The sequence below is a fragment of the Protopterus annectens genome, chromosome 5.part0 (genome assembly GCF_019279795.1).
Source record: "Protopterus annectens isolate FY-2018-M chromosome 5.part0, PAN1.0, whole genome shotgun sequence".
Lineage (NCBI taxonomy): Eukaryota > Metazoa > Chordata > Ceratodontiformes > Protopteridae > Protopterus > Protopterus annectens.
In genome coordinates this window covers 1748114057-1748127271 of record NC_056735.1, presented here as the reverse complement: position 1 = coordinate 1748127271, position 13215 = coordinate 1748114057, and the positions used below count along the sequence as shown (strand labels likewise).

General features: G+C 37.4%; 1 protein-coding gene across 1 annotated transcript in view; it reads left to right on the top strand.

Moving 5' to 3' along the window:
• The window catches only part of DOP1B (DOP1 leucine zipper like protein B), a 2336114-nt gene that overhangs the window by 2270546 nt on the left and 52353 nt on the right, over positions 1 to 13215 (top strand). The window contains exon 35 of the mRNA XM_044071549.1: positions 5045 to 5197. Within this exon, the coding sequence (XP_043927484.1) occupies positions 5045 to 5197 (153 nt within the window). The remainder of the gene's footprint in view (positions 1 to 5044; positions 5198 to 13215) is intronic.

Here is a 13215-nt window from a genome sequence, read left to right as displayed (position 1 = left end):
TTTCCTCTACTGACTTAGAGAGTATGACAGGTATGCTCAACCTGTTTGTTTAGACAGGTTGATTCTCTGGCTATGTCTGGGGTTAGCTATTACAAATGAGATCTGGGTAGCTAGTGCTGTGCATCATGGGATAAGGGGTAGCCTCGAGCCAGTAAACACCTCTCGAGCTATAGAAGATGGTCGAGTCAGAGCCGAGGATTGGCTCTGATCCCAACCAGCAAGAAAGAAGGCGAGATGAAGACAACTAACATGGAACATTATGGTGGGTACATAACTTCTTTTTCTTTCAGGTTGATATCTAGATAAATGATATTCAGCCAAAAGAGCCTTTTGCATGGGTGCTTCAGGGGATAACAACTCACTACATTAAACAATATAACAGAAAATGTACACACGATAGTATGCTTAAAATACTCAGAGAGAATGGAACAGAATACAAATGTAATATATGATTTAACATTACTAATTCTGATATCTAGAGCAAAGTGAAAGTCGCTGTTCTATGAACTAAGCAGTAAATTAATAAAATATTTATCATTTTTGATGAAAAACTAAACAAATGTATACTAGTCTCCACTGACATCATCAACCTAAGAAACTTCACAGTTAAAAGCACATAGAAAATAAAACAGCTGCCTGCCTAGACATAATGGAGCAGAATGTAAGATTCCTTTGAAGTCAAAAACATGCCTAGCAATAAGAGAGCAGAAAGTGAGATTATCTAGGTCTGCATACACTTATAAGGAAGATCAAAGCATAAGTTATGCAATCATAGAATAATGTAACAACAGATGTCAGGGCTTCATGTAGCATGTTTGAGAACTATTAACATGCTCCTTGAAACTGCAAGAATTTAAGTGCAATTACAGGGAAATATACAACTCTGAAATGACTGTATCTTGAAATATTCCCTCTTCTCATTGGTATAGTGATCTTGGAGTCAGTAAAGTAGTGGGAGCATAGGGTTACATCCCCCACATCATGGTCTGCAGGTGGTTAATTCCCCTGGAAAATTCCTATATATGTCTAACAGCAAGTTTAATACTTCATTGTTCTATTCTGAAAATCGCATTTACTTTTTTCAGACTTTTGGTACTCATATTGAAAGGTCTTTAAATCCTGAGAAGGCACCCAGATTCCAGATGTTAATATAGCCCAACATGCATTATAGACAGTTGAGCTGTTTGTGGCTCATTGGATAAGTGGCACCTTGACATTAGCAGGAATTGGATAAACTTAGGTGCTTTTATACATTTCTCCTTGAAACTTGGGAATGATATACATTGCTGAATGTATGATAAAGGTATAGTCCATAATTTTGGTATTGCTGCATCAATCATTATATAAAACTTTTTCTCAGAATTTTTTACTAGAAGCAACAGTTTATTTGAAGATATGAGAATGAGACACCTTATGGTAAGAGTGTTACATGATGAGCTGACCTTCCAGATGATTGTGTTTGTTGCCATAGATCAGTTTATGAATCCCGCTTAGTTGTTCATAGTCCACTCTTCTGTGCAATATTGGCCAATCTGTCCTACGTGGAGTTGTCAGTGGGAAGATATTTTTCTAGTTTCTTTTAAATAGTTCTTCCACCATGCTATTTATGCAACGTTTATGGCTGATAGATTTTTGCTCTGCAGTGGTAATATAATAGATTTGAGGAAGCAAATGGATATCTGAATATGTCTAGTCTGTGCTTAATTTTGATAATAAAAAGAATAACTGTTTTAGTTAGTATGGTTTATAATGATTTAAAGAACAAGGTTGATTCTAGGTTATCATGTGTTTTTTCTGCTGCTAATTTCAAGTATATAGGACCTCCAGGTTAACTGCAGTACAGATTGAAATAAAAGTTTTGTTCTGGTTATATTTTGTGTTATTTAATATTAGTATAGAAACAGCTTTATTTTTATAAAATAAAATTGTATTTTAGTTTTGCACAAGTTCAAAGTTTGATACAAGTTCAAATATTAATGTAAATAAAACACTATTTGTCTGTTTATTTTGTGTTTAATATTTTGTCTGGTTTGTGTTTAAAAGTTGGCATTCCACAATTCCATTGGAATGGGTGGGGTTACATAATTACATATGCAAATTTTATGTTAATCAGCATACAGATTTTTTTTTTGTCAATTGTACCTATTTTTCATAGGCCTTTGTTCAGATTTTTTATGATTCCAGGTTGAGAGGTATGCCCATGAATATGGTATTTGGTTGGATGATGAGTGTTTCCAATAAGTTTAAATACATAGTATGGGTTTCTTGGGTCATAGAGGAGGACCTACATCTTGCAAGGAAGTGGTTTTGGATTTTGCCTGTGGTGATTTGATCTTGGTGAAGCTCAAGTATAGTCTTGTTTGGCCATCCTTGAGATATATTTACTTTCGATGTAAAACAAGACACCTCCACCTTTAGTCCCTGTCTGTGTAGTAGCTGGTCTTAATGTGTAGAAGGTGGTATAACCTTGCGCTGTCAATGTGCTGTCCTTGGCTTTAAACCATGTCTCAGCGACAGCACAGATGTCAGCATTCTCTGGAGTGAAGATAGCTTTTGGGGAGTGTATTTTTTTTGTTTAGACTCCTAGCATTGAGCAGTAACACTTTTAGATTTTCTTGGTTTTGATTTACTATGTCAGAAGTACTTTCAGTTTGGCATTGCCTAAAAAGGCACTATGGGGAGGACAGTGTTTTACCTAATACTCATAAGTCTAGAGGGCAGAGGAGCAGACCATCTCCTTCCATGCTGACAGATATTGCACCCCCTTAGAATGACACCAGAAATTAAGCCAATTATTAAAGTCATTCATCTTTTGTTCATATTGTGGCATCATCCTTGGAGAAGGTAAAGTGCTGTTCAGTGCTAGGCTCATACCTGCCTGGGACACACATTCTGAGACCTCCATAATGTCTCTCTTCATATAGTCTAGGGTGGTATATCTCAGGTCATTTATACCCACATGGACTATGAGTCATTCTTGTAATTGTGGTCAGATGACCCGAGTCCTTGTGTAATGTGTTAGATCCTGGCCCCCTGATAAGCAGCTGACTATGACTATCTCCTTACTCAGCCTGGTGAGAGGGCCATCAATGTTTCTGACAGCGAAGTCTCCAATGGCTAGAATGTTGGATTCTTTGGTGGCGTGACTTATGGGCTTAGAGGTAGTGGCTCCATGAAATGAGGCTGTATGTGTTGTTTTGAAACAGTGCATTCAGGGTTGCTGTTGGTGTTTGTTATGTGTACCTCATTTTGGAGGTCTTTGGGGTTTAGTAAAGTTACATTTAAGTGGCTCAGCATATGCGTGTCTTTGTGTCTGCTTTGAATTGTGTGTTATGGGTGCAGCATGCATACTCCTGACAAACTTATTGACATTAGGAGTGCCTTTATGAGAAACCTTTACCTCCAGTGACATTGTGTAAATACATCTCTCACATACTATATTAGTTTGTTTCAGAATTAATCAGTTCCAGGTAGGGGCACAGCCCACTCTACAAAGACCTTGGCTTCTTCTTTGGAAAGGGTCGAATTCTAGAAGTATTCTAGAAGTTGCTACTTGGTCCCCTGTATATACTTTTACAAAGCACTTTTATTTTATTTATTTATTTTATTTTACATTTGTTAACTGGGAGAGTCCAGCTGGACACAGGTCCATTTTCAGGGGAGGCCCGGTGAGAAAAGCTCCAAGTACACTCATGCATATACAACATCTTCAATGATTTAGAATCAACATTTTTTCAGGCAGATTAACATTGTTCTTAAATGACAGAAAGTTGCACTCTCTCAAAGTAAATTTGAACATCATGGGGTAGGAGATTGGACAATATATTCCAGCCATGACAGGCTATACCTTGAATCCATACATTGGTTATTAGACTTATTGTACTGCTATCAAAGTTAGAGAGTAAAGGATTGAGTAACATTTAGTCACGACCTTAAGCTGGATTCCTTCTCTAGGTCTAGATCATGCTTTGCTGGGACCATTCTCCAGGGCCTCCTGGACCCTTCTCCTTCCACCTCCCAAATCTGGTTAGCTATGGTAATCTACCCATATAGTGGCCACAGTGGTGCAGGGGTTAGCATTGTCGCCTCACAGCAAGAGGTTCTCCCATTCAATTCTCAGCTGGAGCATCTTGTGTGTGGAGTCTGCATGTCCTCCCCACTGTCAAGTGACATCTAAAGACATGCAGGTACCTGCATGTGTGAATGGGTGTGCCGCCTTTGAAAGTTGGGGGTCGGGCTGGCAACTCGGCACAGTAAAAATCCACTGCCAATCATTAGCAGACCGGAGTTCCACTGTGGCAACCCCTAACCGGGAAAAGCCGAAAGACATACATGGTAATCTACCTGTATGGCTAAGACCCTTGCAGCAGTGATCAATATGAAGAACATAGTACAGTTGCGTAAGTTGAGCTTACCATAACAATAGATGTTCCAATGATCACTGCTGCAGTAGTTGCTCTCTCCTTCCACCACCCTTGTTTATTGGTGTGTTTTTATGCCAGGGTGTGGACATTTATTTTTTGTTATTCCCAGCTTTGTCCTCTTAGGGCTCAGACTCCCTCTCTCTGCTGGCAGGAAAGCTTTGTGCCCATACTTGTCTTTTAGTCATCTCAAGCTTCTTCGCAGTTTCTTCATGTGGAAGGTGCTCTGAAGCTTTGGAAGCTGGACGGCTGTTATTTCCTTGTCAGGATATAACCCATAGAGCTAAGGCTACTACAGTGGTGATCATTTGAACATCTATTATGGTAAGATCAACTTACACAACTGTATTTTATCCTTCAAGCACTAAACTTTCAGAAGTCTTTTTTTAATGTCTGAGTATACCAGCAACTTTTATACTGATCTTGTAAAGATATGTGATTATCTTATTCCTTCACTGCTAAATCTTAGAGTAGCTTCTCAATAAACCATGTTAAGACTGATACAGCTTCAGCATAAAAAAAAATGTTGGTCTGCTATAGCCAAACATATTTAAAATTGTGCTTTACAGTACTTGTTGTTCCTAGCACCTCAACTCTTCACTGTTTTATTTTCTTTTGGTTAGGAATGCAAGTAAAACATCAAAACAAAAGAGTGCTGCTCCAGATGGAAATTGTCCCACAATGCAGCAATGCGATCTTGACTTGTATCTATCTGCATGTAAATTCTTGGATGCCGCACTCTCTTTCCCACCTGAGAAGATGCCTCTGTTTCAGATGTAAGTTTTTATGTTCCTTTTAATAAGATCAGGATTACTGGATAGACTTCTTTGCACTGTTGTGACAGTCTGTCACAGATAGGTTTGGGTTCTACTCAGTCTTTAAAATAAAACTCATGATATGTAGAAATTATGATCCAAAAGAAACAGTATTTGCTCGACATGAATAAAGTGACTCACTCAATATTTTCACAGTGAATATCTTTATGAAGTACATGCAAACCTATTATTGGCTTTTAGAATAATGGTTGTACACATTTTAAAATGTTGTTAAACAGATTTTTCTGATGTTCTTCTATCATTTGCAGCATGTCTATCATTGTCATTACTTATTTGGGTTGTTTTAATAAAAGACTTCTCAGACTTTTTTTTAAATAAACCAAAATAAAATGAAATAAATTTACTGTACCCTAAACTGACATATACTGTTGATATGCATCCACAGACGTAATGAACGCCCCCCACCCCCCACATGTGGAGTGGTGCATCCATTAAAAGTCTGTGGATGCATCAGTATGCTATTCCCCTGCAGTAATATCACAGGGATAAAGATCAATGGAATTTTTTGTGATGTCTGCAGGGAAAAATCAATTTTTACAAACAAAATTATAAATAACAGGGGCACACATTGAGAACCACTGGAGGGAAAATGCAACATACCATGCTAAAGTGCAAAATAAGAAAAATATTGGAAAATCATGTTTTAAACTGTGATGCAGTATTATTTTTTGAGGAAAGAATTCTTTGTGGTACAACGAGAAGTTCAAGAAGCAGTGTTAAAATATCCATTTTTAAATCATTAGTATCTTACTAACTTTGTGTCCTGGGGAAGAGAATATATGGAAAAGATAATTCTGATGTCAGTATAACAACACTACATCTTTATGGCACTTTCTGAACTCCTAAGTTGATTCTCTTTTGCATATATAGATGCATAAATACATGCTGCCAGTAGGATTAGCTATGAATCAAACTGTTTCCTTTGTGGTATACACTGTATGCACAGCTGGTAGGATGACTGCAAACCAAAGCAGGGGGATTTTATTGTACAAGTCAGTAATGCTGCTTGGACCAGAATCACTGGATTGACTTAAAATTTCCTGTATTTCCAGTATAAATGAATCTGTCTGTAAGCATTTCTTATGTGAGAAATTGCTTCTGACATGTCGAGAATAAGATGTTTTCCTTCTTTTATATTTTTCTTTACTTTGTACATCTTGAACAAACTTCTGCCAGTGTTTAATTTGTTAATAACAATCACATTTACACGATAAAAGGTGTTTCTGACTTTGTTAATTCAAATATCCAGAAATGTTATAGGAAAGTTGTTCAGCTTGACAATCACAATAAGTGTGTTAATTCAAAGATATGGTGACTTTACAAGTTATAATTTTATTTTTGAAGAAATGCTTCTGTATTTTTCAAAAAGAGAAACATGCACAGGATTTGGAGGGCACATTGTTCCTTTTTGGTGAACCCCAAATGGGGAACATTAACATTATTTACATGTTAGCTAGAGCGCCTCATAAAAGTGTTAAGGATGCATATGTGGCAGAATGTGCTATAGATGCAAAAGAAATGTGTTACTTTATTTGAAATTTCAAAAGTATTACCCTTTGAGCCACTGATATTTCTGAAGGCTTCAGTCCACTAATGATTAAAGGCATGTAGTGTAGACCCAGTGCAGTATCAGAAGATATTGCAGAATGTAATAGAGACAGTTAGTCATAAGTCAGTAATACAAGTATAAGTTCAGCGAATGCTAACTGCAGAAAGGGTAAGAAAAATGGTGACAATTATAGCTTGATGGCTGGTGATCCTGACACTAAATCACTAAATAGGTTGATTCTCAGTGTACTGAGCTATGAACAGATTTACTCCTGACTAAAGCAGACCCAGTAGCTCAACAGATAGCACACTTGTCTTTGGTGCAGAAGGTTATGAGTTATTTTCCCTACCACATAGTTAATTTCCCAATGCTGAAGCTGCTGCAGTGCAGGATAAAAGGAGTGTTGATGGTAGCTCAAGTGGCTGTAAAAGATCCCACAGCACTTATCTAAAAGAATAGGGGGTGATTTATATATATATATATATATATATATATATATATATATATAGAGAGAGAGAGACACACACACGCACACAGACATACACACACACACACACACACACATCTTAAGACTTCATACCCTGCCATTCTGCTTAGATTTCTCTCCCCCACCATTACAATACAACACATATCCACCTACACATTCAGCTGCTCTGACCTCCCACATAGTCACTCTCCTATCTGATTTAATCCCTGCTCTACCACATACTATCACCTCCCCCTCCAGCATCTCACAATACACTCTAACCACACGCTGTTAGTCCCACTCTAACAACCTCAACACACTAATAAAGCACACAGTGTTACAATCACTAAAACACACATAATTAGATCCACTAAAAGAAACTGTTTACTACCTTATCTCTCCACACAACCAACCTATTCACACTAGCCCTTCTTTATCATTTAACTAACTTCTACACCGCCATCTACTATGACCACCTCAACAACTCCATCACCAACTCTCCACTGCCCATAACCCACCACTACAACTCCCAAATTTCACCCAACCTCTACAGCAACACAGAAATAGACTACCTCACACTTAAATACCATCAAACCAGACACACAAATGAACCACTGTTTAGAAACCACAAACAACTAAGCAAATTTATAACAACTTTATTTCATATATTATCAAAACTAAAACTTAATGGTGACATCCACTCCAACCCTGGCCCCAAGTCTAACAGTAAACAAACTACCACTTACACCTCAATCAACTCTACCATACCCCTTCACCCCAAACAACACTCCCTGCTGTTCCTTAATATAAATTTAAGAAGCATACTAAACAAAATCCATGACTTCCATGCACTAATTGACTTACATTCCCCTGACATAACCATTTTCACTGAAATTTGGCTTAAGCCACATGTCAAAAATAATGAAATACTTCCCCCAGGGTTCAACATGTATAGACTCGATTGTCAAAATAAACGTGGAGGAGGTGTAGTAATAATGTTTAAACAAAATCTAGCCCTAGAAGTTATCAACATCACACTTCCTACATCTAACAATGCAGAATTACTCATCACCAAACTGAATATCAACAAGAAAAAAACACTAATCGTAGTGGCTATCTATATCCCTCCAGGAGATAACACTAGCACAGATAAAAACATACTTCACTGACTATCCACAACCTTCCACCAAGAAATCATAATTATGGGTGACCTCAGCACTGACTGGTCCACCTATAATTCCAATAATCCATCCAATTTCATAAACCTTATATGGTTTCTCCCAGCTCATACAAAACCCCACAAGAATAGACAAAACCTCTAACAGACAATCCATCCTGGATTGGTCTCTCACAAATAAAAAATAACACACTTCTTCTAGCAGGATGCCTCCCCAGTACCATAAGTGACCACTTACCCACATACCTAATCGGAAACAATCTTAGTCCACCTAGACAAGTAGTCTATAGGCTAATTCGCAACAAGAAAAAATGTAATACCCACATCAACTCCCTCTTCCAACAAATTAACTGGTCCCCCCTCAAAACACTACCACTAGATGATGCTGTTCAACACTTTAACACCACCTTCCACAACATCCTAAACAGCCTGGCCCCCTACGGAATAGCTAGAATAAAACATCACCACACACCCTGGCTTAGAAACAACACCAAAGACCTAAAAGAAAGGGACAAGGCATGGGAACACTGGCTAACAAACAAAAGCAATGACAACCTTCTACTTTTCAAACAACTTAGGAATAAAGCCAAATCCCAGAAAAAAGCTGACAAAAAAGCCTACTACATCACTGCACAGCAAAGAAACAAAAATAACCCAAAAAAATTCTGAGCCACTATAAACAAACTACTGCAACCTGGTAGTACGTCCACCTCCAATCCTACCACACCCCCATCAAATGATAACATCGCAACACAATTCAATTCCTTTTTCATAAACACAATTCACTCACTTATTGACTATGACCAAAACATCAGTAATACAATCCCAGTAGCCAACAATGAGGGTGCAAACTCCTTCTCCTTTAACCCCGTCCCAACCCGTACCATAAAAAAACTACTCAGTAAGCTCAAGCCCACCAGCCTATCTGCTGACAACCTCCCATCAGAATTCCTCAAAGCTGCCTCCGAAGTCGTAGCCTACCTCATTTCTATCCTCATCAACCACTCTATCTCTGAGAACCATGTCCCACTAATCTGGAAAGTCTCCTATATCACCCCACTGTGTAAAGGAGACAACTCTCCCGAGCTTACTAATTACAGGCCCATTGCCATTCTTTCACCTCTCTCCAAACTACTAGAAAAATGTATTCACTCCCAGATTCTAAACTACCTTCTCTCCAATAACCTCCTATTAAACACACAACATGGTTGTCGTCCCCACCACAGCACCACAACTGCCCTCCTCAGTTTTACTAACACAATAAATGAACACAGAAATCAGAATAAATATGTCTCATCCATCTTTCTAGATCTCTCAAAGGCATTCGACACAGTTTCACACCAAAAACTGCTGTCAGAACAGGCCACATTACATCTCAGTAATTCTTCCCTAGCTTGGTTCCACAGCTATCTAACCAAATGCCAGAAGGCTGTTAGATGACAACAGGAGCTATCATCTTTGCTCCCTGTTAACATAGGAGTTCCACAAGGCTCCATATTAGGCCCCCTATTTTTACCATCTTCACAAATCAACTCCATAAATCCACATCTCTCGCCTCTGTCATCCAATATGCAGATGACTCGACCCTGATATGCTCCACCCCCTCTCTAACACAGCTACAGTTTATAACACAACAGTACTTCTTAGAAGTAGAATCCTGGCTAACTAACACTAACCTCATACTGAACCCAAACAAGACCAAACTCATGCTCTTTCTCCCCACCAAAACACTGTATCCCTCAGCCACTTTTCAAATCCACTCCTCCAACAACACAATCATAAATACCAGCTCACATACCAAATTATTAGGTGTCACAGTTGATAGCAAATTAAAATTTGACCTACACCTCTCTCAAACCATTAAAAAAACACATCAAACTAGGCTCTCTTTACCGAATTAATCCTTTCCTAACTAGCCATTCTAGACTAAGCATGGCCAGGACACATCTACTGTTCTGTATGCTTCTCCCATCTTTACAAACCTTAACAAAACTGACCTTACCAAACTTGAGTCAGCCTACAATAAAATAACAAAGTTCACCACTAGCCCCCCATATAGGTCCCACCACTGCTTTGCCCTGCAACAAATAAATTGGCTAGAATTCCCACAACAACTAACCTAAACCCAACTTGTCTTTACTCACCAACTAATATACCAGCCAGTTGACTGAAAACCACCACAGAAGATGTAAATCAGACCAGGAACAGGATTCTTGCACCAAACGATACTCTTTTATTGTAAAACCACAATAAATTGTTCAAAAGATGTTGAGCGCTTTCATCAATATACATATGACTTCCTCAGAACACAATATAGGAAGAAACAGTTCCCTTATAAATACAAAAAACCGCCCTTTTTCTCTAATTATTCAATTAAAAGCTAACAGTGAATGACAGTTAGTAATGAAATGCCTTCTATCTCAATGCAGCACCCTACACTGACTAAAATTCCTGTTACATCCCTCATGCTTATATTCAATATTGAATACTGAATACAATAATGAACAACAATAATTAAAAATGAGTAGTAACTTACTAAATCCAACTACTGAAAAAACTACAATAAAAATTTGTAATTACTAGTAATAAAAAAACACAAACTATGTCTTATTGTTTTGTATAAAATGACTGCTTGTTACATTATATAGAAACATATACTATATGTATAAATATGTCTCCTAAACCCCATCGAGGGAATAATATTGAATAAAATAAATACAATACACTTATTACAAGTAAATATAGTGAGAATATACAACTATGTATGAACTGCTATCTAGTAATGAGCTCATCCAGGAATGACAAAATAAAAAATTATAATAATAAAAAATGAGTGCACTGGTGATATCAAATTGTGTTCTAACTAATGGTTTAGTAGGGATCATTTCATTAAGTCCTGGTGATATACCTGCATTTAGTCTTATCTGCCACTTAATCTCCTTTTCACTCACTATAGCCCTAATATTTCATTACATTTCATTACTAATTGTCATTCACTGTTAGCTTTTAATTGAATAATTAGAGAAAAAGGGCGTTTTTTTGTATTTATAAGGGAACTGTTTCTTCCTATATTGTGTTCTGAGGAAGTCATATGTATATTGATGAAAGCGCTCAACATCTTTTGAACAATTTATTGTGGTTTTACAATAAAAGAGTATCGTTTGGTGCAAGAATCCTGTTCCTGGTCTGATTTACATCTTCTGTGGTGGTTTTCAGTCAACTGTTGTCGAATTCCAGGAACATATCATCTTTAATATACCAGCCAAACAGAACACAGCCCTACAACAATTACTCCACCCATATGCCAACACTCTGTAACTCCGATCCTCACACAAAACACTCCTCCAAATATCCAAAAGCAACAAAAAAGCCGGGGACGCCCTCTACTCCCACCACATTTCTAAACTTTGAAACTCCATCCCTCAACACATCCTAAATGCTACCAAAACTCTGCTCAAAGACCAGCTCGCAGTACTCATCTGCTACTGTACCAAGCCAGGCTAATACCACATAAGCCCACATCAAATTTCATCCCCTAAATTTTATAGTCTCCATGTATACCCCACTCCCACTTGTAAACACTACCTATCAGCTACCTACAATAAGAGTATAATTTGATAATTTCTTTTCTTTTGTAAGGATATACATATGTACATGTATTAAAGTATACTCAAATGATCAACTAAAGATGGACCCCTGCCCTCAAAAAAAAATATGTATGTATGTATATATGTAGATAGATATGACTTTACTATTTTGTAATAACTTTCTCCTTTTTACTAAAGTGCCTATTGTATATTGTACTTTCTTTATTGTCTCTAGATATTTCTGTTAAATTCTATGTAAAATCAACACTGTACCTGTCAATGTTGTTTTGTTTTATTGGAGCTTTTCTCCCCGGGCCTCTGCTGAAAAAGGGCTCACACCCAGATGGACTATCCCGGTCAAGAAATGTAAAATAAATAAAATAAATTTGCAACTGTATGGTTATAAAATCTCTGGAGGAGAGAAAGTGTAAAGACTGTAATGGAGAAGAAACAATAGCGCATTGTTTTGGGGATTGTGAAAAGAATGAAGATTTTGGGGGAAAACTCAAAATAAGTATAAGTGGGAAGGTTTTCAGAATATAAACCTGGATATAACATTGTATGGGAAATATGAAAAAGAAAATGCAAAGTAGACAGTTGAGACAGGATATTGATGGTAACAGCATGGGTGCAGCAATGGAAAAGACATGCTGAACTGATGTATAATAAAAACAGGAATGATGAAGATGTGGTGGATGAAATAAAAAGATGGTTGTGGAGAAAAAGATGGTGGGGGTAGAAATGAAAGAAAAGTTTGTAAAAGCGAAGATGAAGAACACTGAAAGTATTGTAAATATGTTAAATATTGTAAATATGTTAAATACTATAAAGTTGCAGCTTCTTAATCTTTTGACAGTAAGAATGTCCATAGAGGGATAGTGCCATTGAAACATTTTTCACCATTCTGAAGAAAAATGCTTGTGTGACTGAAAACAAGTCCAGGAGCTGATTAGAAGAATCAAGAGTACCTTGCAGTGAATACAGACTGATGTTGGGAGATTCATGTGATCAGTAAGAAGGCCAGCAGCAATTATGCAACATTAGTGAATAAGTTGGAGAACAGTAAAGCATAAATTCAACTTGATGTAGTTTAGACATGTGAACTATTGTTCTGCAAGACAAGGTGGATGAAAGAGACTGAAAGTGTGATGACTGTATTGAACTGGTAGGAAAATGTTA